This window comes from Carcharhinus amblyrhynchos, chromosome 20 (assembly GCF_965287045.1).
Source record: "Carcharhinus amblyrhynchos chromosome 20, sCarAmb.v2.hapA, whole genome shotgun sequence".
Lineage (NCBI taxonomy): Eukaryota > Metazoa > Chordata > Chondrichthyes > Carcharhiniformes > Carcharhinidae > Carcharhinus > Carcharhinus amblyrhynchos.
The window spans coordinates 42,814,445-42,840,368 of record NC_137343.1 but is presented as its reverse complement, the minus strand read 5'-3'; the positions used below and the strand labels follow the sequence as shown (position 1 = coordinate 42,840,368).

The following is a 25,924-nucleotide window of genomic DNA, read 5'->3' as shown; positions in this document are numbered from 1 at the left end:
TCTTGTGTTCTCCAGTGGATTTTAGCTTCAGGTTGTTAGCTTCATTCACCCAGGTTACGTGGGAGAATGTTTGACGGTATCCACAATGTTCCTGGGTTTTTTTTTATAATGCTCATTTTACCCAGAGCCTGCTTTACACACTGAAGGACATTTCAGAGTCATTCCATTTAGGCACAAGCGCACATACATATCATTGGTCAGTTTGTGATTTGATATTCCCCTGAGACTACAAGGCATCGTACAGTGACATAATAAACATGGTGAGTGAAATAGGTAACAGGTTCTGACCCAACTACAGGGAAGGCAAGCCAAGAAGGGGCAGACCTGTGAAACAATGTTCAGATCCAAGGTAGATAGAAATGTGACCATTGGCCTTTATCATGGATCTATGAAGTCTAATTTGCAGTGGAAATTAGACAAATGTCAGGAACCCGGGTTCAATTCTGGCCTCGGGTGGAATTTGCACGTTCTTCCCATGTCTGCGTGGGTTTCCTCCGAGTGCTCCAGTTTCCTCCCACACTCCAAAGATGTGTGGGTTAGGTGGATTGGCCATGTTAAATTGACCTTAGTGTCAGGGGGATAAGCAGGGTAAATACGTGGGGTTACACAAATAGGACCTGTAGTCGGTGCAGACTCGATGGGCAAAATGGCCTCCTTCTGCACTGTAGTACTCTATGAAATGATGTGGGCTTATATGTTATCACAGTAATATTTTAACACCCTTTGGTGCTAAAGGCCCAATTTCATTTAGAAGGCTTCAGGAAATGGAAATGGTGCACTGTGCAGACGGGCTCTCTTCAGAAATTCAATTTCAAATACGTTGTTGGGGCAGATTAGAATGCAGTGTCCTTCTGGCTATAGCATAAATTAGAGACAATCTTTGGGAAGAATAGAGCGATCTTTATTCTGCATTTATCAAGTACCCACAAATGACTTGGAGATGTTGCCTAGAGGAAGATTTGTGCATTGTTACTAATGGAATATTTTTGGAATCTGCGTCAAGTTGGTTTTCTGTCAATGCCATAACATGATTAAGGAGCGGAAAATATGCACGCCCAGCCTATGTGTAATTTTTCACATTAGCATATTCGTTCAGGAAGTAGGATTTAATAATTCCAGCTAACTTCCAATTGGGTGGTTTACCTACAGCTTTGTGGTATGCTAAGTAGCTTTTTACTGAGAATTGCAGCGTTCCTCTTGGGCAGAAGGTGTGGTATTTATTGTTGTACAAAGTCTTATACAAATTTCAATCAAAGAAATCCATCGAGAGAGACCAGGATTCGCACGGCACTGTCACTGGTGCTGAATGTACCAGAAAACTGGCTGATACAGGTGAATTCCCCAGCCATTGACTGAAAGTGTTTCTGAAATATTTATACCTCTAACATTACCAGAGCAACACAATTCCTTTGCTGCTGTGCCGCCTTGAGTAAGCCACTCGTTTCCCAAATAACCAGTAACTATGACCCTATAACGTCTATTATAAGACTGGTTCAGTAAAGGCAGAAAGCACACAGTAGTTTCTCCATTAACCTAGTGGACTGAGTTCAATGGGTCCTCTGGAGCTTCTTACTAGTTGCCCTATACAACCATAAGTGGAGTATAACAGTGCCATGGTAACATGATATACTGTGTGTATGAATGCTGAAGGATGTGAGTATCATTGTATTGTTTATTTGTTTTTATTCATTCGTGGGACATGGGTGTCGCTGGCTGGCCAACATTAATTGCCCATTCCTAGTTGCCATTGGAGGGCAGCTGAAAGTCAAGCACATTGCCACGGATCTGGAGTCACGTGTAGGTCAGACCGGATAAAGGACGGTGGATTTCCTTCCATAAAGGACATTAGTGAACCAGATGGGTTTCTTTTTATTGAATTCAAATTTCATCATCTGCCGTGGTGGGATTCGAACCCGAGATCCCCAGAACAGTTGTTTGGATTAATAGTCTAGTGGTAATACTATGAGACCTTCACCTCCCCATGTTATGATATCCTGTAGGAGTCTCTGAAAGGCAATCAGAAACAGAAAGGTTGGTGAATTTCACAAGCCCATGTTAACAATATGTTAATGATATTGGTAGGATACCCCGAGGTGAAGGGTATTGTTTAATTAAGTACATTTAAATAAGGGATAGCTGGGACACTGGGTGTGAGAGCAGACAAGTGGAACCAAGTCAGTAAACACTCTGAGGGAAGAAAAGCCGTGTATCTTGGTTTTGACTCCACCAACTGGCTTGGATTCTGCTAACAACCAGGAATACCAAGACAATTCTCATCACATCCCAGCATCACAGTTGAGACCAGCTAACTGAAATTTGGGAATCAGTCCTGGACCACCTTGGCCTGTGTACTGCGGTTACTGAACTGTGAGTTGAGCCTTACTGTCCTTCTCAGCACATCAAAACTAGGGAATGTTTTACCTCCCTCTCTCTTTCCTTTCTGCACAGTCTATGGGCTTTTATCCGGGCGCCAGGGTGACACAGTGGTTTGCACTGCTGTCTCACAGCTGCAGGGACCTGGGTTCGATTCTGGCTTCGGGTGATTGTCTGTGTGGAGTCTGCATGTTCTCCCTGTGTCTGTATGGGTTTCTCTCATACTCCAAAGATTGCGGGTTAGTTGGATTGGCCATACTAAATTGCCCCTTAGTGTCAGAGAGATTAGCAGGATAAATACGTGGGGTTACGGGGATAGGGCTTGGGTGGGATTCTGTTCGGTACAGGCTCAATGGGCCAAAGGGCCTCCTTCTGCACTGTAGAGATTGGTAAACCTAGGTGTTAAAATCATACAATCAGTGTTGCATGATCTGCCCCTCTGCTGTTAACTTGGAGACCTTTACCAGAGCTTTTGAATAAAATAACTTTTAAGCGATGCTGGAGAAATCTGTCTCTGGGCTGTCTTAGGTTTACAGAAAAGGCTCCCAGCTGAAGCAGTTGATGCAAGGTGTACAGAAATAACAAGGGTGAGATTTCAGGTTAAAGGTATGAGGTAGTTATCAAATGTTGCACGGAACACAATGATTTCTATATTCTTGGGACTGCAGGGATTGTGTCTGTGTAGTTCAGTCAGCTGAGTTGTAGAATTTGAAGTTCAACTTTGAACCTTGGTGAAATTTCAGAGCTGTCCCCTGGGGCTTGAGCTGCACCCAGTGCAGAGGTTACTTCAAGACAAGTTGTGCTGAGTGTATTTTTTTTTTCAAATACTGCGTACAGTTATAAAAATTAAGACACAATGATTTGATCTGATGTATTATTGTTGCATGCATGAGTATACAGCGAAAAGTATTGGTCCTTGCTCACTAGACAGACAAAGCATACTGTTCATAGAGAAGGAAAGGAAAGGATGCAAAATGTGGTGTTCCAGCTAGGGTATAGAGGAAGATCAACTTAATATGATCCATTCAAAAGCCTGATGGCAGCTGGGAAGAAGCTGTTCTTGAGTCGGTTGATACATGACCTCAGACTTTTGTACCTCTTCCCAAAGGAAGAAGGTGGAAGAGAGAATGTCCAGAGTGCGTGGAGTCCTTGATTATGCTGGCTGCTTTTCTGAAACAGCGGGAAATGTAGACAGTGTCAATGTGTGGGAGGCTGGTTTGAGTGATGGATTGGGATTCATTCATGAGCCTTTGTAGTTCCTTGCTGTCTCACGCAGAGCAGGAGCCATACCAAGCTGTGATACAACCAGAAAGAATGTTTTTTACGACGCATTCATAAAAGTTGGTGAGAGTCATAACGAACGTGCTGAATTTCCTTAGCCTCCTGAGGAAGTAGAGGCATTGGTGGGCTTTCTTATCTATAGTGTCGGCATGGTGGTATTAAAGGTGATGTGACCACATGGACAAGAGAATGTTCAAGGAGCTGAAAGCCAAGCTTGGGGGTAAATGAATGGCAGATAGTGACACTGTGAATCTGTTTTGGGATCTCTTTTCCATTTAATGTAATTATTTAGAAAATTATGGTGATTTTTTTCTGATGTCAAATTAGGATGTTTGACAAAGAGAAATATAGAAGATGAAGGAAAGCTATGAGTTAACGGAGTTGGCAGATAGATGGCAGCTGCTGCCCAAAGCAGAAAGCTGTCAAACATTTTAAATAGAAGAACAATAAGAGGTTGTGTACCATAGGGGTTCAGAGCTCTCATTGGAGTCTGGCTCAAAATCAGGTCTCTAAAGTCAGCTCCTTCGACACTACCAAATCCTTCAGAAATGTGTTTTTTTTTAGATGCATCTTTATGGCGAACCCATAGAATCCCTTTAATGCAGGACAAGCCCCTTCGGCCCATCAAGCCTGCGCCAGCAACAATCCCACCCCGGCCCTATCGCTGTAATCCGTGTATTTAACCTGCTAATCACCCTGACACTAAGGGGCAATTTAGCATGGCCAATTCACCTCCACATCCTTGAAGTAAGGGAGGAAGCGGAGCGCCCGGAGGAAACCCGTACAGACACGAAGATAACATGCAAACTCCACACCGTCAGCTAAGGCCGGAATTGAACCCGGGTACCCCTGGCGCCATGAGGCAGCAGTGCTAACCACTGTGCCACTGTGCTGCCTATGGTAAGGATAACTTTGTATGTAAGATCTTTTATGAAAGTTTAGTTTATTAAAATCACAAGTAGGCTTACAGTAATACTACAATGAAGTTACTGTGAAAAAACAGCTTCTCCCTGCTGCCATCAAATGGACCTACTTCATATTACATTGGTCTTTCTCTACACCGTAACTATGACTGTAATGCTCCATACTGCACTCTCTCCTTTTCTTCTCTATGTATGGTATGCTTTGTCTGTATAGTTCGCAAAAAGCAATACTTTTCGCTGTATGTTAATTCATGTGACAATATTAAATCAAATCAAATCAAAAATATCCCCTAGTCACCACATCGGACGCCTGTTTGGGTACACTGAAGGAGAGTTTAGTCTGGTCAATCCACCACACAGCTCATCTTTCAGACTGTGGGAGGAAACCGGAGCACCCGGAGGAAATCCACGCAGACACGAGGAGAACATGCAAACTCCACACAGGCAGTGACCCAAGCTGGCAATCGAACCTGGGTCCCTGGCGCTGTGAGGCAGCAGTGCCAACCACTGTGCCATCCCCCGTGGACAGCCGGGTTTTGGATAACCTCAAGTCTGCGGAGGATGGAACACGGACGGCCACAGAGCAAGTCTAGAGGATTGCAGCAGCAGGTCAGCTGAGATGGGGCAGATCCAAATGACGTGATGGAGTTGGAAATTCTTTCTGATGGCACGGTTATCTGGTTGAAAATTTATCTTGGGCTCAGATGTAACTCTGAGGTTATGATCAGTCTGGCTCAGCCTTAACTGGCAAAGACGGATGGAGTCAGCGGCTCAGAAACAAAGTCAGCTTATGCTCACCAAGATCTGCTGTAAACTGTGCACTGGCCCAGTAACCCGAAAGCCACTGCGTGCAAGTAGCTCCTTTTAACAAATGCGCAACCAGGCAAAAAAATGGAACAGCATCATGCAATTAAATGAACCACCCACACACATTACCAGGAGCATTGTTACTCACCAATTTCTCCTGTGCCTTGGCTCTTGGTTTATCATTGCCTGGATTTTAAAATTCTCCTCCTAGTTTGCACGTCCCCCAATTCCCCTCGCCCCCTCCTTGCCTGTATAACATCCTCTGATCTTACATGAGCCGGGTTGGCTGCACTCCATCTGTTCCTGCCTCCTGAGCATTCCTGATTTTAACCACTCTGCCACTGGTGGCCTTTTTCCTGCAGATGCCAAGGCCCTACGCTGTGGAAATCCCTCCTTAAACACATCACTGAATGGATAGAGCACCGAAGGAGGCCATTCGGCCCATTGTGTCTGCACCAGCTCTCCAAATGGGCATCGTGACTTAGTGCCATTCTCCTGCCTTTTCCCCCAAACCTCTCCTTCCTCCTCTGGATACCTTCCTCAAAACAAACCTCCTTTTCCGAGTGCGTGGTCATGTGGCCTAATGTCTGCCAATGCTGCCCATTGCCAAATTTGGATGGTAAAGTGCCTCCATGGGATGTTTTAATGGGTTAATGACGTATTTAAATTCAAGTTGTTTGTTTATGAGGTAGCTTCACCTACACTCAGGAGCCAATTAAAAACCACGACCAAGTGTGCTGCCTCTAACTCGGGATCTGTCTCCCATGTCCATTTCACAATTTAATTTGGGATAGTGGAGAAGCAGTGGCCCAGTGGTATTGTCTCTCAGCTATTAATCCAGAAACTCAGTTCTGGAGACTGAGTTCAAATCCCGCCACAGCAGATGTTGGAATTCGAATTCAAGAAATGATACCTGAGAACCTACTCATTTTATTATCAAAGAATCCCTAAGGTGCAGAAGGAGGCCATTTAGCCATCGAGTCTGCACCGACCACAATCTCAGCCAGGCCCTATCCCTGGACAATAAGGGGCAATTTAGCAAATCAGCTTAACCTGCACAGCTTTGGACTGTGCGAGGAAACCGGAACACCCAGAGGAAACCCACACAGAGACGCAGGAAGAATGTGCAAACTCCACACAGTGAGAAGTCTCACAACTCCAGGTTAAAGCCCAACAGGTTTATTTGGTGGTAAATGCCACTAGCTTTCAGGGTTTGCCCGTTTGTCAAGTGAGTGGTGAAGGGGTAAACCCTGAAAGCTAGTGGCGTTTACTACCAAATAAACCTGTTGGACTTCAACCTGGTGTTGTGAGACTTCTTACTGTGTTTACCCCAGTCCAACGCTGGCATCTCCACATCAAACTCTACACAGACAGTGAGTCAAGCCGCGAATCAAACCTCGGTCCCTGAGGCAGCAGTGCTTGCCACCGTGCCATCCCCACTGTGCTAACGTGCTGCCCTGATGACCATGAAACCATTGCCAATTGTCGGAAAAACCTATCTGGTTCGCTAATGTCCTTTATGGAAGGAAATCTGCTATCCTTATCTGGTCTGGCCTACACGTGACTCCAAAAGCCGCAGCAATGTGGTTGACTCTTTAATGTCCTCTGAAATGGCCTAGCAAGCCACTCAGTTCAAGGGCAACTAGGGATGGGCAATAAATGCTGGCCAGTCGGCTGCACCCGTGTCCCACGAATGAATTTTAATAAAGGCAGTATCTGTGGAGGGAGAAACAGAGTTAACGTTTCTATTCGATGTCCTTTCATCACGGAATGTTAAACCTGTTTTCTTCTCCACAGATTCTGCCAGACCAGCCAATATTGCCAGCATTTTCTGTTTTCATTTCAGATTCCCATCCACTGCTGTGCGTTGAGTTTGTAATTGTACACTTACCTCATTGCTGTCTGTCGAAGCCTGCTGTGTGGAAATTGGCTGCTGAGTCTAACAATTATCACACATCAAAAAGTAATAATCGGCTCTTTGGGATGTCCTGGGGGTGTGAAAGGTGCTATATAGATGCAAGCTCTTTCTGATGTTTCCGATTCCACTGGCGAGTGAGCGAGAATGAGTTACCTATCAATCATTTTGCACCTTGCAGAGACATTACGCGTTATTGTAAACAAGTAAAATGGGAGAAACATGTTCTAAAATTACCCAGGCAATAAACCTAGGGCAGCCGGTGGTGTAGTGGTATTGTCAGTGGATTAGTAATTTAGAAACTCAGGGTAATGCATGTTCAAATCCCACCACTGCAGATGGTGGAATTTTAATCCAGTAAAAGTCTGGAGTTCAAATTCTAATCCTTTGGGAGGCAAGGGATAAGATTGCAGAGCCTTTGGCTTTGAACTTTGGGTCCTTACTGTCCACGGGGATAGTGCCAGAGGACTGGAGAGTGGCGAGTGTCCTTCCTCTGTTCAAGAAAGGAAATAGGAATGACCCTGGGAACTATAGGCTCATTAGTCTTACTTCGGTGGTCGGTAAGTTAATGGAAAAGGTCCTGACGGACAGGATTTATGACCATTTGGAAAGACAGTAAGAAGTCTCACAACACCAGGTTAAAGTTTATTTGATAGTAAACCCACAAGCTTTCGGGGTTTGCCCCTTTGTCAGGTGAGTGGAGAGTTCTGGTTTCAAAAAGAGCATATACAATGTATACACAGTTTACAGAATACTGATCAGAATGCGAGTCTTTATAGCTAACCTGCTATTCAAGCCTTAAAGATGCAGACAGTGTGAGTGGAGATAGCATCAGGCACAGTCTAAAGAGATGTGTATTGTCTCCAGACAGAACAGTAAGTAAGTCTTTGAATAAGCGTTCTCCAAGGCGGCCTTCGCGACACACGACAGCATAGAGTCGCTGAGCAGAGACTGATAGCCAAATTCCGCACACATGAGGACGGTCTCAACAGGGATCTTGGGTTCATGTCACACGATCTGTAACCCCCATGACTTGCCTGAACTCGTAAAATCTCCCTTGCTGTCCTGTCTGGAGACAATACACCTCTCTTTAGCCTGTGCCTGATGCTATCTCCACTCACATTGGCCCACATCCCTTGAATGAATTTTTTAAAGCTTAGACCATTTATTCCTGCCTATTGAGAGAGTGATTGAAGCCTTTGGAATCTAAAACTAAAGTGGGGCAGAATGTGAGCTTTCCTGCCTTGTCCCCCCCAAGATTACAAGTGGTGTTACAAGTTACAAGTGGTGTACCTCAAGGATCTGTTTTGGGGCCACTGCTGTTTGTCATTTTTATAAATGACCTAGGTGAGGGTGTAGAAGGATGGATTAGTAAATTTGCTGACGACACCAAAGTTGGAGGAGTTGTAGACAGTGAGGATGGATGTTACAGTTTGCAGAGGGACATAGATAAGCTGCAGAGCTGGGCCGAGAGGTGGCAGATGGAGTTTAATACGAAAAAGTGTGAGGTGATTCACTTTGGTAAGAGTAACAGGAGTACAGAATATAGGGCTAATGGAAGGACACAGTAGTGTTGACGAGCAGAGAGATCTCGGGGTATATGTGCATAGCTCCCTGAAAGTTGGCACCCAGGTTAATAAGGTTGTTAAGAAGGCGTACGGTGTGTTAGCTTTTATTGGTAGAGGGATTGAATTTCGGAGCCGTGAGGTCATGTTACAACTGTACAAAACTCTGGTGCGGCCGCACTTGGAGTATTGTGTACAGTTCTGGTCGCTGCATTATAAGAAAGATGTGGAGGCATTGGAAAGGGTGCAGAGGAGGTTTACCAGGATGTTGCCTGGTATGGTGGGAAGGTCTTATGAAGAAAGGCTGAGGGACTTGAGGTTATTTTCATTGGAGAGAAGAAGGTTACGAGGTGACCTGATTGAGGCATACAAGATGATCAAAGGATTGGATAGGGTGGACAGTGAGAGCCTTTTACCTCGGATGGTGATGGCTAACACAAGGGGACATAGCTTTAAATTAAGGGGTGGTAATTATAGGACGGATGTCAGAGGTAGGTTCTTTACTCAGAGGGTAGTAAGGTCATGGAATGCCCTGCCTGCAGCAATTGTGGACTCGCCAACTTTAAGGGCATTCAGATGGTCAGTGGATAGGCGTATGGATAACATTGGAATAGTTTAGGTTCGAGGGTCATTAGATTGGTTCCACTGGTCGGCACAACATCGAGGGCTGAAGGGCCTGTACTGCACTTAATGTTCTATGTTCTGAGATCTCTTCAGATCTGTGTCTTTGAATCTTCGGGCATTACTTATTAGATTGGCTAATGACAGCTGGTGACAGAACATCAGTAAGCTTTCAGGGGATTTGCTTCTCCATCCTGACTAATTGGAATTCAACCATCCATTTGATGACCGGCCAGATAGTTCTGTTCAGTCCGTGAAGTGAATTGACGTCAATCCTGCTCTTTCTGGCACTGAGGTGCCTCCTTTTTCCCTGATGTAACTGCAGGGACACAGATCTGCGGAGAGAGGATGAACTGAGAACGAGTGAAGCAGGATTGCTGCAGAGTTTGGCAGCCTCCTCTCCCCCATTTACATTTTGATCCTTTGTTGCATCATCTGCAGATCTGAGGCCACCTTCTACACGTAGACCAACGATGCTGAGCTTCACCTTTCAATGTAGTACAGTGTCCCAAACTGCTTCACAAAGCAAAGTAAAAATGCTGCTGAGGCAAAGGAGGGTACGTTGGTGGGGGGGCAGTGGTATCTGATTTAGACAGGAATCAATCTCTTGGAATTCCCTACCCAGCAGCATTGGCACAACGACCACAGTGTTATGGTTCAGGTCAGAAACTCCAAAATATTTTCTGATGCCCTCCTGAATCATAAGTTTTGCACCTTGAATTTGCCTAGGATAAGCATGAGCTGTTTCACTTCAGATATGATTCAAATGATCCAGTAGGGAGCTTTTATCAAGCAAAGTTTATTTAAGAATATAGTTAACATGTATAGTAAGAAAATTAGCAAGAACTTTTATCAGTTACAAACAAGAAACAAAACAACTACTATAATGTATAACCCTTAATGAATATCTCTAATTGTTCCAATTAAAACCAAAATCCAATAAACAAAACCCTTTAAATAGATCTATCATTGCTCAGGCTAAAGCTCACATAATACAGGAATCCAGTTCCATGGGTTGAATGCTGATTTCAAATGATCTTGAAAACTCAGAGCGGCCTGTAGTCATCAGCTCCCCAAAACACAGATTCTTTATTGCAGAATGGCAAACAAGATGTGCTTTCAGCTAACTGGTAAAACTTACAAAGCAAAACAGAGAGAGGGAGACTTCTTTTCCAGCTTGCTTCTAAGACTGCCTCCAACCCTGCAACCAAAACCAAACTAAAAACGACCCTTGTCACCTGACCAGCACACAGCTTTTCTTCTCTTCCCACCAATGACATCACCTAAGGTTATGATCATAACTTTAAAAAAATAACTTCCTTAAAGGGACGCTAACATCACAACAGTGGCTGAAAAAGTTGATCCAACAATTATCTTCTCAGCAACTAGAGGATGGGCAGTAAATGTGGTGCTTCACAAATCCAGAGAACAAAAACAGTCTGAGGGAGATGGTGGGATGGGCAGTATTGCTGTGTAATTCCATTGTCCCTCTGTATAGTTAAAGGATGGAGGTAGGTTCCTGCCTGTGCTGATATGCATCTGGACCTGAAAGTACAACTGCCAAGAAGCCTCACTGCTAGTTCTATGGCATAGACACCCACCACCTACTGACAGATTTCAGGCAAACACTGCCTGGGGTAGCCCCTCTCTTGCTGTCAATAAACAGAGGTGGCACAGTGGTTAGCACTGCTGCCTTACAGCGCCAAGGACCCGGGTTCAATTCTAACCTCTGATGACTGTGTGAGTTTGCATGTTCTCCCCGTGTCTGCGTGGGTTTCCTCTGGGTGCTCCAGTTTCCATAGATGTGTGGATTCGGTTGATAGGCCATGTTAAATTGACCTTTGGTATCGGGGGATTAGCAGGCTAAATAAAGTGGGGTTATGGGATAGGGCCTGGGTGAGATTGTGGTTTGTGCAGACTCGATGGGCCAAATGGCCTCCTTCTGCACTGTATGGATTCAAAGCAAACTATTTGGATGCTTCTTACCTTCCAATGTTCTCCAGCTTTGTGAAGTCTCTCCAGTAGCGGGGAGATGGGGTCACCCCATCATGGAATCATAGAATCCCTACAGTGCAGAGGAAGGCCATTCAGCCCATCGGTCGGCACCGACCACAATCCCATGGGGGTGGGGTCGGGGAGGGGGTTGGTGAAGCGTTTGCAGAACTTATCCTCCTCCTTTGCCGATGGGTTACTGATTTCTGGTGCTTTATCTGCAGGCATGCCGTGACTTCCTGGATTTAGCGGAGACGCACAGTCGCAAATGGCAGCGTGCTTTGCAGTACGAGCGTGAGCAGCGCACCCGCCTGGAGGAGACCATCGAGCAACTCGCCAAGCAGCACAACAGCTTGGAGCGAGCCTGCCGCGGGGCACCCACGCTGCCATCAAGCTCCACTGAGGTTTCCAGCACCAGTAAAGGTAAGCCCTGGCTGTTCAACCTGTCAGGAAGACACTGCCCCAAATCTGATCAATGAACGATAAAGGGATATTGCCCAAATGATAATATGACTGGGAGTCTCGGCTGTGAGGCCCACTGGAAGTCTCGAGGATAACAGTGGACGTTCCATGCTCCTTTGACCAGACCATCCAGGCACAGACATGAGAAGGCAGCCTTTACAGCCATCCATCCTGCACATGTAGGTTGATGTCTTTAGCGAAGCCTGTAGGCCCAAAAGATCACGCCCTAATCAAAGATGGCTTCCTCACAACATGTCAAACTCTGATGTCAGGCACCACCTCTGTAATTAGTCTTCGGAGGCAGAAGTCCCTTCACCAAAACGCCTTTATTTATAGTTCCAGCAACAGTACACAGATCTACCTTTGGGCGTGCCAGAGGAACTGACACTCCCAGTTAAATACAAGGAAATGGGCCCATCAATTAACTCCTTAATCGGGGTGTTCATATTCCATTAGGCCAACCTCCATGTCCTGATTGAAGTCATTACAACCTCCCAATCCTACAGTCTTCCTTGCTGACCGTCTCTCAGGTTTGTAGCGGATGACCCTCACGATGGTCAATGATTCGTTACTTTCATGGAATCAGAGAATCCCTGCAGTGCAGAATGAGGCCATTCAGCCCATCGAGTCTGCACCGACCACAATCCCATCTAGGCCCTATTCCCATAACCCCACATACTTACCCTGCCAATCCCCTTCATACTAAGGGAAATTTAGCATGGCCAGTCAACCTAACTTGCGTGCCTTTGGACTATGGGAGGAAATCGGAGCTTCAGGGGAAACCTGCGCAGACGCGGGGAGAATGTGCAGACTCTATACAGGCAGTGACCCAAGCCATGAGTCGAACCTGGGCCCCTGGGGCTGTGAGGCCACCGTGCTGCCCCATCACAAATTCAAGGGGCAAGTGGTGGTAAAGTGGTAATGTCACAGGGTTAGTAACCAGAGGCATGGGCTAATTCACTAGGGACACCAGTTCAATTGAATTTAAATTCAACTAATAAAAAAACTTATTTATTGGTAGGACATGGGCATTACTGATTGGTCAGCATTTATTGCCCTTGAGAATGTGGTGGTGAGCTGAGATTCAGTAGATTGATTCCAGAGTTGAGAGGGTTGGCTTATCAGGAGAGATCGGGTAGAATGGGACTACATTGTTTATACATTGTCTGTGTGGGTTTCCTCCGGATGCTCCGATTTCCTTCCACAGCCCAGAGATGTGTGGGTCAGGTTGATTGGCCATGCTGAATTGCCCCCTTGTGTTAGGGGGATTAGCTAGGGTAAATGCATGGGGTTATGGGGGTAGGGCCTGAGTGGGATTGTGGTCAGTGCAGACTTGATGGGCCAAATGGCCGCCTCCTGCGCTTGTAGGGTTGATTCAATGACTCGCGAATTAGTTTATAGTATTAGCTGCGGAGTAAAGTTTGGACTATGTTTTCCCTAACGATATAGCTCAGCCCCGAGCGTAGAAAACCGCCAGTTCAGAGGAAGGGTTACATTGGAGTTGAAACATTGGGTGGGATTTTCCGGCTGTGCTCGAAACTGGAAAATCCCGCCCGAGGTCAACGGATTATTCCATGGTCCCCTCTGATTTCCTTGGTGGGCAGGACGGGAAAATTTGCCCCATTAACTCTGTTCCTCTCTCCACAGAGGCTGAGTTTCTCCACCATTCTCTATTTTTATTTCCCATTTCCGGCATCTGCAGTATTTTGTTTTTACATTAGGAAATGACCGTTTCCTGTAGCATAATGTGCAATAAAAGGCTGAGCTGTATCTACAATGGATTCCGCAGTGAATCTTTCACTGACTCCTGGAGCTGGTGTAGTGTTATCTATACCTGCGACCTGGCTGTGGGAGGCTTAGGAAGGTATGAATTGCTAGAAAACAGAGGTTAAGATGCTACGAGCTAAAGTTTATTTATTAGTGTCACAACTCGGCTTACATTAACACTGCAGTGAAGTTACTTGAAAAGCCCCTGGCTGCCACACGGCGGCACCTGTTCGGGTGCACTGAGGGAGAATTGAGCATGGCCAATGCACCTAACCAACGTGTCTTTTGGACTGTGGGAGGAAACCGGAGCACCCGTAGAAAACCCGCGCAGACACGGGGAGAACATGCAAACTCCACACAGACAGTGACCCAAGCTGGGGAATCGAACCCGGGTCCCTGGCGCTGTGAGGCAGCAGTGCTAACCACTGTGCTACCTCTGTCAGCTGCTGCTTTCGGAATCTCAATGCTAAAGTCATCACAGTTTAATGAGATGTTAAAAAGCCGATTGAAACCACTTGAGGAGCTGAAATCAAAGCAAATTGGTAAGTGCAGAGTAAGTGCTTAATGACATGCCCAAAATAGTTGGAGCCCTTACTCTCAATGTAATGACTCCCTCAGGAAGCTCGAATAAAAAGGAACATAGTTTAATACAGAATGCAAAGTAAAATCACTAGCGTGGCATATACACACACACACTCGTCCCTGCCTGGGACTACAGTCCAGCAGGCCCAGTCCTGGGCCTGCCTTATAAAAGGCTCAGGTGATGAGTCTCAGGTGGACAGGCCACACTGCCTGTTACCAGGGGAACTCATACTCAACGAGCCGGAAAGGGAGATCGATCAGTGATTTCCCCCTGGACCTGGTTGGGGGGGAGGGGGAGCGGGAGGTGGTGGTTACCACACTCACAAGATGGGGGGCGGTTTGGGGTCAGATTTTCTGCCAGAGTTTCAGCTCCGCTCGGCAGCCGTCAAACCCAGCCGGCGGTGAGGAAGATCAGGCGTCACGTATGTGGAAAATCCTGAGCTTTGTTGTTGCTATTCCTGGTGTATTGTTGAACTGCCACCTGAAGGCTCAGCGGCACAGCCATGAGAGGCCACAGTTTATTCCTACGAGCATTTCTGCATCTACAACAAGCCATTCCTTGGGGTGACGGACGCACACTTTCTCCCACAGTCCCCATACGAATGCTCTGCCCACCGGCTGGGAAGGTGCAGGGGAACATTGAAAATTGAGGGAAGACCAATTCAAGCCTAAGAGTTATGTCAATGTGTGCATTATGCTAAAAAGTAGAGGCAGAAGAATTATGAAACTAGTATTCACTTTTTAGCAGTATAAATGTACTGTGGGGGGGGGGAAATTATTGTCAAAATTGACTTTGTCCCCTGTGATAATGGGGGATGGTAAAAAGTCTCACAACACCAGGTTAAAGTCCAACAGGTTTGTTTGGAATCACAAGCTTTTGGAATGCTGTTCCTTCATCAGGTGGGGCTTTAACCTGATGTTGTGAGATTTCTTACTGTGCCTACCCCAGTTCAATGCCAGCATCCCCATGTAATGGGGAGTGGTTAGTGCCCACAGTAGATGACAGTGTACGATCAGTGTGCACAGTGGGGGCTTTACTACCAATGTATCTGTTTTGGTTTGAAGTCGCAGCCTGGGTCTGATGGATTATCTACTCAATCCACATTCCCAGTGAAGCATCATTGCACACGGGCCATCCACTAGCCTGGTTACAGAGAGGGGGATTTTTAAAATACTGAACACACTCAGCAACTCTGACAACACAGTGAAGGGAGCAGAACTGTGAATGTTGCAGGTCAGTGACCTTTCTTCAGAATCCTGTCCATCTTCAACGCCAATTCTGTTTCTCTCTCCCAGAGCTGTGCCATGGTGGCACACTGGTTAGCACTGCTGCCTCACAACATGCACCAGGGACCTGGGATCAAATCCGGCCTCAGGTCACTGTCTGGGTCAAGTTTGCACATTCTCCCCGTGTCTGTTTGGGTTTCCTCCAGGTGCTCCAGTTTCCTCCCATAGTCCAAAGATGTGCGGGTTAGGTGGATTGGCCATGCTAAATTGTCCTCTAGTATCGGGGATTAGCAGGGTAAATATGTGGGGTTATGGGGATGGGGCCTGGGTGTCGATGCAGGCTTGATGGGCTGAATGGCCTCCTTCTGCACTGTAGGGATTCTACCCTGCAGCTTCTGCTCTCTGCACGGATACAATTGGTCCAATTCATTGATGGGTACATCAAGCAGCGTTTATAATGGACATGGCAACTCACCCATTATTAGCAGTAATGCATCGTACTACTATCATTCCCAGTCATGTGATTAGAACCAAATGTCACAGCAGAGTTGAGGCACGAGCAAAGTTCACCCTTGTGGAAGGAATTGCAGTTTGCAATATAATCCCTCACCATCCATGTCAATCATAATATGTACTCTATAGGGATGAAGGAGGCCTTGTGATGCAGTGGTAACATCCCTAGTGTCAATGTGGGGGTCAGTTTAACTCAGTTGGCTGGGCGGCTGGTTTGTGATGCAGAGCGATGCCAACAGCACAGGTTCGATTCCCGTACCGGCTGAGGTTATTCATGAAGGCCCCGCCCTTCCGGACCCTGCCCCTTGCCTGAGATGTGGTGACCCTCAGGTTAAATCTCCACCAGTCAGCTGTCCCTCTCAAAGAGCAGAGCGGCCGATGGTCATCTGGGACCTGAAAGACACCCCCCCACTTGCCAATGGCCATTTGGGACTATTGTGACTTTACTTGCTGACACATTGACAGTCAGTGCTTGCTTTGGCAATTACATTGTTAAGCTAATGGCCTCCTTAAAGATGAATATTGGAGTACAAGTGGACACAGCTGGAACAGTTGGTGTGAGGAAGCACATGGAGTTTGTATCTCTGCTGAGCTGGAGGTAGAATAAACTTACTGAAGGTAAAAGACGAGATGTTGTGTTATTCCTCCATCATATGCTGTTGCTGATCTTAACGCCTACCACTGGGCCAGAAGCTCTGGGTTTAAGTCCCACTTGATGGCCATAGTCAATAATGTGGCCAAACAGATTAATTATTAGCCGTGAATCTTTCCAATACAGCTGATGGCAGGCGATAAAAGAGTGAGAGTTTCCTGGTCAGCCATGTTGCAAAAGACAATGGCAAGCCAATTGAGTCTTGGCCAAACATAATTATGGACGAATCCTATGGAAGTCCAAGGTTGCCAACACCCTGTTAGGATGTGGAACCTGAAGGAGGGAGAAGGATAGGGATAAAGTCTGCGAGAAGTGAAATGCAATTTAAATCTGGTGCTTAATTTTCTCTGCTGCATCCCACCCTTCCCCTTGCTAACTAAACAGATCTCATACATGGCTCCAACCTTGTCCTAGCTCTGAAATCTTCCACTTGTTTCTCCCTGATCTCCCTTCATTCCTTTGTCAAACTCGTCTTGTCCTCAAGAACCATTTCCTGTTCCCCTGATCCAGCGGAAAAGAAATGCTGTCACGAATCTCCCCGTTTACTTTCTGTTCCTGGTCCTATTCCTGGGCAGGATGGGTTGATTGGCCATGCTAAATTGAGCCCAGTATCAGTGGGGAGGGGATCAGCAAGGTAAATATGTGGGGTTATGGGTATAGGGTTGGATTGTTGTTGCTGCAAGCTCAATGGGCCGAATGGCCTCCTTCTGTGCTAGGGGTTTCTATGATTCTATGACATCGTACACGGTTTGCTTTCTTCCAGTGCTGTCCCTGTCACTTCTAAATCATTAACCCTCTCCTCAGAATATCCGCTCTGCACCCCTCCGTCCATGTAAAAGTTTGCCTTATCTCCTTTCTCCTTTTCCTCTGTCACACAATGAATGCCTCCAAACTCCATGCCCAGCGTTCCTGCAGCTCCCTTGGCAGGACCAACCCTACTGGATTCCTGTCGCTGCGACCCACTGGAACAACTCTCGCTGAAATCACAGTGACGTGCTCTGAACGTTTCCAGCAGTGCTTTCTGTTCCAAGACCACAAGAAACCATCACACAAACCAGCCTCCCACCCGTTGTCTCTGTCTACACTTCCCGCTGCCTCGGAAAAACAGCCAGCGTGATCAAGAACCTCAGGCACCCCGGACAGAGAAATCAAAGAATCCGTCTTGGAATTCTCCTCTTCCTCACTTCCGCGCTGCCACATGGTGACATTGTCTACAGTTACTTTCAGCATGCGGGTTGATGGAAGAGTCTGTTGTATCTCTCCAGCAGCCCTCTCAGCAGTTGCGTTGCCTGTGCGTTGTTAGACTGCCTGTATAGCAAACAGGCCTGAGTGGCCTGCAGCCTCCTCCATTCAAACACTGGGAAACTAATGTCATCGTTCCCCTGTCACAAGCCCCCTGCCCACTCCTCCTGCCTCCGTCCCCAGCAGCTCTGAGGTAGGACCAGTCCACTCACAACCTTATTGTTCTGTGTGATCCCCAGCTGAGAATCCAACCCCCATCCTCTCCATTACAATGACTGCCGATTTCATCCTTTCATGGCCTTGTTCTTCCCTATCTCTGTCCTCTCCTCCAGCTCTAGAACCCTCTGAAAACTTCCTGTTCCTCTCATTCTGGCCTCTGGTGCATCCCCCAGTCTATGTTCCATATTTTGCTGGATAAGCCTTCGGCTGGCCAGGCCTCACGCTCTGGCATTCCCTTTAATCCCATCTCCGTGCCACCGCAGTCTAGAATCTACCTTAAAACTCATTCCTCCGACCATGCTGTCCATCTTCATAGAGTCCCTACAGTGCAGAAGGAGGCCATTTGGCCCATCAAGTCTACACTGACAGCAATCCCGTCCAGGTCTTATCCCCATTAACCCATATATTTAGCCTCCCAATCCCCCTGATACTAAGGGGTAATTTAGCATGGCCAATCCACCTAACCCACACATCTTTGTGAGGAAACTGGAGCATCTGGAGGAAACCCACAGAGACATGGGGAGAACATGAAAACTCCACACAGTCATCCGAGGCCAGAATTGAATCCAGGTCCCTGGCGCTGTGAGGCAGCAGAGCTAACCACTGTGCCACCATGCTGCCTACTTCAATGACTCGGTACTGTAATTACCTGGTTGTTTTTAGGACATTTTTTCACATTAGGCAAACGGTTATTATATTCTCACTGTGCACCAGCCCAACACGTCACCTCAAATCTCCCCACCAACATCTGCCACTGAAAGTGTTACTTAGGTAATCCTGAAAAAAGAATCGTATCAAATCTTGCACTCACCAGGATATTTGGCAAGAATACTGATTTACGGGGAAAATGACAATTAATACCGTCTGAGAAGAGAGTGGTGATTGGTTGGCAAGTAGATCAGAATCCTGTTGCCAACCAATCAGCTGTCTCTTCTTTATGCAGTTGTTGTTCTCTCCTGACATTGGCATTCTTGCCAAGTGTCCTGATGAGTACAAGATTAAAAGCTTTGACACGACTCAGCATGCTTTTTTTAAGCAATGCTCAAGTTCTGTACTATCAAATCGACTGTAGGTAATCCTCTTCAATTCATCATCCGGTGAATTTGGAACTCTGGAAAATAAGCAATGCTGATAAAAGGAGTGCTGAAAGGCCAATGTTTTTTTTTTCCTATTTCCCCATCTAAACCCTGTTTCTAATGCTTAGAAGGAGAAGTGCTGGCTGGTATAAAAATAGAAGGTTCTGGAAAACAGTCGGCATCTGTGGTGAGAAACAGAGTGAATGTTACAGGTCACTGACTTTGCATTAATTGGAAACACTTCAGGGTTTTGTTTTGGGTTTAGTGTGAGCTCATCTTTGCTCCTTTCCAGTGGCTGCACTGACCCCAGGACAAGACGCCATTACCACGGCTGTGAACCCTTCCTCGGATTCGACATGTGAGCGTTAAACCGACCACAGCCGCTCCCATAGCGAGGGCTATGCAAACATCACATTCAGTACAAAACAGCATTGACATTTAAAAATTGAACGCCCAATCTGCTTGGACACTGCAAGTGATTACTGTTCCAGGTGCATGCTGTTTGCAGTAGCATTGAGTGATGGAAAATAACACAAAAATGAAGCTGGTCTAATTTGTATGGGTCACAGCCTCGAAACCTCTATATCAGATTCAGAACAAACACATTCCCAACTTTTTTAATGTCGACACAGAAATCTCATGTTCGATATGAAGTGGTCAAAAGGCTCATCTGGTTGAACTACATGATTGGCAGAATATGTGCAGAGCATGTCAAACTGACACATTGTACAGGGCGCATCAGGCACTGACATTGTACAAGGCGTGTCAGGCATTGACGTACAGGGCATGTCAGGCGCTGGCGTTGTACAGGGCGTGTCAGGCGCTGACATTGTACAAGGCGTGTCAGGCATTGACGTACAGGGCATGTCAGGCGCTGGCGTTGTACAGGGCGTGTCAGGCGCTGACATTGTGCAAGGTGTGTCAGGTGTTGACGTTGTACAGGGCGTGTCAGGAGCTGGCGTTGTACAGGGCGTGTCAGGAGCTGGCGTTGTACAGGGCGTGTCAGGCATTGATGTGCAGGGCGTGTCAGGCGCTGACGTTGTACAGGGCGTGCCAGGCGCTGACGTTTTACAGGGCGTGTCAGGCGCTGACATTGTTCAGGGCGTGTCAGGCGCTGGCATTTTACAGGGCGTCAGGCGCTGGCGTTGTACAGGGCGTGCCAGGCACTGGCGTTGTACAGGGCGTGCCAGGCACTGGCGTTGTACAGGGCGTGTCAGGCACTGGCGTTGTACAGGGCGTGTCAGGCACTGGCGTTGTACAGGGCGTGTCAGGCACTGGCGTTGTACAGGGCGTGTCAGGCACTGGCGTTGTACAGGGCGTGTCAGGCGCTGGCGTTGTACAGGGCGTGTCAGGCGCTGGCGTTGTACAGGGCGTGTCAGGCGCTGGCGTTGTACAGGGCGTGTCAGGCGCTGGCGTTGTACAGGGCGTGTCAGGCGCTGACATTGTACAGGGCGTGTCAGGCGCTGACGTTGTACAAGGCGTGTCAGGAGTTGGCGTTGTACAGGGCGTGTCAGGAGCTGGCGTTGTACAGGGCATCAGGCATTGACGTGCAGGGCGTGTCAGCCATTGACGTTGTATATGGCGTGCCAGGCGCTGACATTGTACAGGGCGTGTCAGGAGCTGGCGTTGTACAGGGCGTGTCAGGAGCTGGCGTTGTACAGGGCGTGTCAGGAGCTGGCGTTGTACAGGGCGTGTCAGGAGCTGTCGTTGTACAAGGCGTGTCAGGCGCTGACGTTGTACAGGGTGTGTCAGGCGCTGACGTTGTACAGGGCGTGTCAGGCGCTGACGTTGTACAGGGCGTGTCAGGCGCTGACGTTGTACAGGGCGTGTCAGGCGCTGACGTTGTACAGGGCGTGTCAGGCGCTGACGTTGTACAGGGCGTGTCAGGCGCTGGCGTTGTACAGGGCGTGCCAGGCGCTGGCGTTGTACAGGGCGTGTCAGGCGCTGGCGTTGTACAGGGCGTGACAGGCGCTGGCGTTGTTCAGGGCGTGACAGGCGCTGGCGTTGTTCAGGGCGTGTCAGGCGGTGACGTTGTACAGGGCGTGTCAGGTGCTGACGTTGTACAGGGTGTTTCAAGCCCTGATATTACACAGAGTCTGTCAGGCGCTGACATACAGAGCAAGAGAGAAGGCAATGAATGAATCAATTTTTTGGGAGTTGTATATTCTCATCCCCAGTTAGAATACAAATCTGGGTGTTACAACATTACAATCCCACAGGCCCTTCCATCACTGTCCTTGTTTATTTTTCACTTAACTCTCATAGCCTCTTAAAAATTCTATTTTTGGAACAGAAACTATAAATGACCTGGTGGAGTGAATGACCAACTCGTTCCCAGTCTGCCGACTGCATTCTCCAGTTGTGCTGATGCTCATAAATCACTTTGGTTTATCAGCAATGGAGCAGTTTGATTCAGCTTTCGTATCCATCTCTGTCATATTGCCAGTACTTAGCCACACTTAGGCTGCAGTAATACAAGCGTGCTTGATTAGACAGAGCTTTGGGGAATATATAATAACTTGATGCGGATGGATGAAGTATGTTGGATGAATTTGCCACTATTAGCACGCCGCTATTCTGAGATTATTGCAGTGTAAGTAGAACCGGTCGGTGAACAAATCTGCAGAAATCCAGAAGCACAGCACGGCACGTGCCCGAAATCTGAAATCAAAACAGCAGATACTGGGAATGGTCGGAAGGTCAGGAAGTATCTGTGGAGAGAAGAAAGTGAGCCAATGTGGGGAATTTTCCCTAATCGCTCGCTGTGGGAATCATAGCAAGCTGGGGAGTGTTGGGGGGGGGAGGGGAACCATCCAGCCGATCCAGGGGTGGGATTTTCCAGTTTTGGGGCGGGCACAGCTGGAAAGTCCCGTCCAATGCATCAGTTCCATGACCGTTCACCAGGAGCGGGAAAAGTTGGAGGTGTAATTGGTTAGGAGCAAGGACGGGGTGGGACAAGGACCAGGGCATGTCTGAGGTAGCTGGCTGAGGACGTGGGAGCAACTGAATGAGTTTGTCTGCCAGGGACTAAAAGGGGGAAAGAAAGGAAGCCAAAGACAGGCCGAGAGCAGGTGTGTCATTGTCCGGAAGGAAAAGTAAGAGAAAAGCCAAAACATGTAAAGGGAAAGGATGATTCAGTCAGGAAGTTTCGCTCCCCACTCCCTGACATATTCAAAAATAGCAACCACAGCTTCGGAGGTGGGGGGAATCATAGAATCCCTCTGGTGCAGAAGTAGGCCATTCGGCCCATTGAGACTGCACTGACCGCAATCCCACCCAGGCCCTGTTCCCACATGTAACCCCACACGTTTACCCTGCTGATCCCCCTGACACTAAGGGTCAAATTAGCATGGCCAATCAACATAAGCAGCACAGCTTTGGACTGTGGGAGGAAACCCACGCAGACACGGGGAGAATGTGCAGGCTCTGCACAGTCAGTGACCCAAGCCGGGAATCGAATCTGGGTCCCCGGCACTGTGAGGCAGCAGTGTGAACCGCTGCGATCATTAGGTAGAGGAAAATGGGGTACGGAATTTTCTCATCCCGCCTGGCATGGGGATCGTAGCTGGCTGGACACGGACCATGCAGAGGTCCACTGATCTCAGGCGGGATTTTCCAGTTTTGGGGGGAACACAGCCAGAAAGTCCCAGCCAGGGTGTCTGAGAATAAGAAAACTCTTTCCCTTTGGTGGCTCTGTGAACTTGGTGGTTGTATCCATTATTGGTCTGATTCAATCACAAATCACCCTCTTTAAACTACCCTGGCACCCGCTGACATCTCCCTGACTAGGCTGCACTAACTTCGATTGCCACTTGGCGCTTTAGCCGTTGAGGAGATCTTTTATTATCAGTTTGCGGTTTGATCAATGACATGTCGCTTAGACTGTCAACATCCTGCACATCCCGACACCTACATTCCACTCAGCACAACGCTGAACAGCTGAGGCAGCTCTGCCTGCTTTAATGACAAAATTATTCAGAGAGCTCTTTACTTTAGGTTCAGCACTTTTCAAAGTGTGGTATTTTAGACAGTGAGGTCTGTTTTTCCATTAAGTGGGATAATCGTGCCATTTACCTGAGAAGCTGGTTTATCTCATAGTGATTATCTCTGCTGCCCTACAGCGCCAGAGATCTGGACTCATTTCCCGGCTTGGATCACTGTCTGTGCAGAGTCTGCACATTCTCCCCGTGTCTGCGTGGGTTTCCTCCGGTTGCTCCAATTTCCTCCCACGGTCTGAAAGATGTGCTGGTTAGGTGCATCGGCCATGCTAAACTATCTCTCTGTGTACCCGAACAGGCGCCGGAGTGTGGTGACCAGGGGATTTTCACATTGCAGCCTATTTGTGACACTAATGTATAATCTTTAATTTTAACAAAGTGCCTCATGCAGTGAATTTAGTGTTACCAATCCTGCAGGATTGCCCTGGAGTCTCCCACAATTGAAGATTAATCTCCTGGTGTTGCCACTAGCAACTGGGCAAAAGGAACAGGGGCCCCTATGTGTCATATAGAAACATAGAGGATAGGACCAGGAGGAGGCCACCTGGCCCTTTGGGCCTGCTCCGCCATTCATTGCGATCATGGCTGATCATCCAACTGAACAGCCTAATCTTGTTTTTTTTCCCCCCATAACCTTTGACCCCATTCGCTCCAAGTGCTACATCCTGCCACCTCTTGTTTATATTCAACGTTTTGGCATCAACTACTTCCTGGGGTAATGAATTCCACAGGCTTATCACTCATTGGATGAAGAAATGTCTCCTCATCTCCGTCCTAGATGGTTTACCCCCTGGATCTGGACTCGGCCGCCATCGGGAACATCCATCTAGTCCCATTAGAATTTTATAAGTCTAAGCTCTTCGATGCGTTAATGATTGGGGATGAGGAAGTTTTGTTTATGGGCTGTTCTCGCTCCGATTGGTCTGGGATCGATGCTCCGAAAGGATGGTTTTGTGTCGGGTAACCAATGCCGAGAGAGGAATGGGTCCAGTCAGAGTTGGGGAGCCGGATTGGAGGCAGTAAGTTTGGTGGGCTGTAGGTCCCACCGGCAGCGCTGAGATGTATGAGCAGCAAAGCAGGGTTAGGGCTGAATTCTCCTGTGCCAGCTGAAAATGGATCGGATTTCACGTGCTTACACTGCCCGAGGACAAGACAAAGCAAAGCTGCCAGAAGGGGAAACTGGCAGTAGCAGCAGCTGACGAGGAAAATGTTGTACACTGCATAGTCCTTTCCTTAATAAGTTCATCAGAGGCCCTTACAAGTCGGAATCATTGTAAATGAGTACTCTCTCCATTTTCCTCCACTTTGTCCTTCCCAAGACACTTTACAGCAGTGCTTAGTGACCAGGAGGCTTATTCTCCACTGGCCACTAATTTTCAGAGGCGTGGGCAGAACTCAGGAAACTTGTCCGTATGCATTCACCTACTGCCTCGGTAACACCAGTGACAGTGTGAGGGATTGGGGCGACGTGGTGGGCACGGTGGTTAGCGCTGTTGCCTCACAGGTCCGGGGAGCCGGGTTTGATTCCCAGCTTGGATCGCCGTCTGTGTGGAAGCTGCACATTCTCCCCATGTCTGCCTGGGTTTCCTCTGGGTTTCTCCCACAGTCTGAAAGGTGTGCGGGTTAGGTGCATTGGCCGTGCTAACTTCTCCCTCAGTGTACCCAAACAGTGGGGCAACTACAGGGATTATCACAATAACTTCATTGCATATTTAATGTAAGCCCAGTTGTGACGCTAATAAATAAACTTAAACGATCTATCCCCGTGAGTGCTAATCCAGGCTGATTGTTGTCCTTCCTGGTTCCAGGGAAACTGACGTGAGTGATAACCCGATTGCTACCCTGTGTAAGATAGACAAAGAATCCATGTTTGCAATGACCTTCCTGCGCTGTGTGGTTCTGTACCACTTCCTGCGGGGTGGGCATTGGCGGGGGGGGGGGGGGATGGTGCGATGATACCACAGATGTAGGATGTCAGTTAATTTCTGTCCACAATTCCCCCTTTTATTCTCAACTATGCTGGGTAGGGAGGAGAGGGAAACTGCCTTTCCTTGAAGAGGAGATGACTGAGGAAGAACCTGTCCCAAGTTTCTCCTCCATTTCCTAGCAGATGGATACAGAATGTGATTGGCAGAGATTACTTTCTTGCCGGAGGAAAGGGATTGTTGAACAGTGTGGAAGTTTGTCACTTTTGCCAAGATGTGGCCCTTTCGCAGAGGGAGGGTCACAGATACTGAAGCGTCCCATGCCCAAATGCAATACGACTAGACAATATCCAGGCTAACAAGTGGCAAGTTACATTCGTGCCACACAAGTGCCAGGCAATGGCTATATCCAGCGAGCAAGGACCTAACCATCGCTCCTTGAAACTCAGTGTCATTGCCATCACTGAATCCCCACTGTCATCATCCTGGGGTTTCCAATGACCAGAAACTGACTGGTCTCTGCCGTATAAATACTGTGGCTACAAGAGCCGTTCAGAGGCTAGGAATCCTGCATTGAGTATTCACTTCCTGACTCCCCAAAGCCATTTACAAGGCTCAAGTCAAAGTTATTTATTTACTAGTCACAAGTAAGGCTTACATTAATACTGCTGTGAAGCTACTGTGAAAATCAGGAGTGTAATGGAATACTTTCCACTTGCCTGGATGAATGCGGCTCCAACAACACACAAGCAGTTAACATAATCCAGGAAAAAGCATACCTGCC

General features: G+C 47.6%; 1 protein-coding gene across 6 annotated transcripts in view; it reads left to right on the top strand.

The window, feature by feature from the left end:
* The window catches only part of osbp2b (oxysterol binding protein 2b), a 354,770-nt gene that overhangs the window by 263,812 nt on the left and 65,034 nt on the right, over positions 1-25,924 (top strand). For all 6 annotated transcript variants that reach the window (XM_080208479.1, XM_080208481.1, XM_080208478.1 and 3 more), the window contains one exon: positions 11,702-11,900. In XM_080208479.1, coding sequence (XP_080064605.1) covers positions 11,702-11,900 — 199 coding nt within the window. The remainder of the gene's footprint in view (positions 1-11,701; positions 11,901-25,924) is intronic.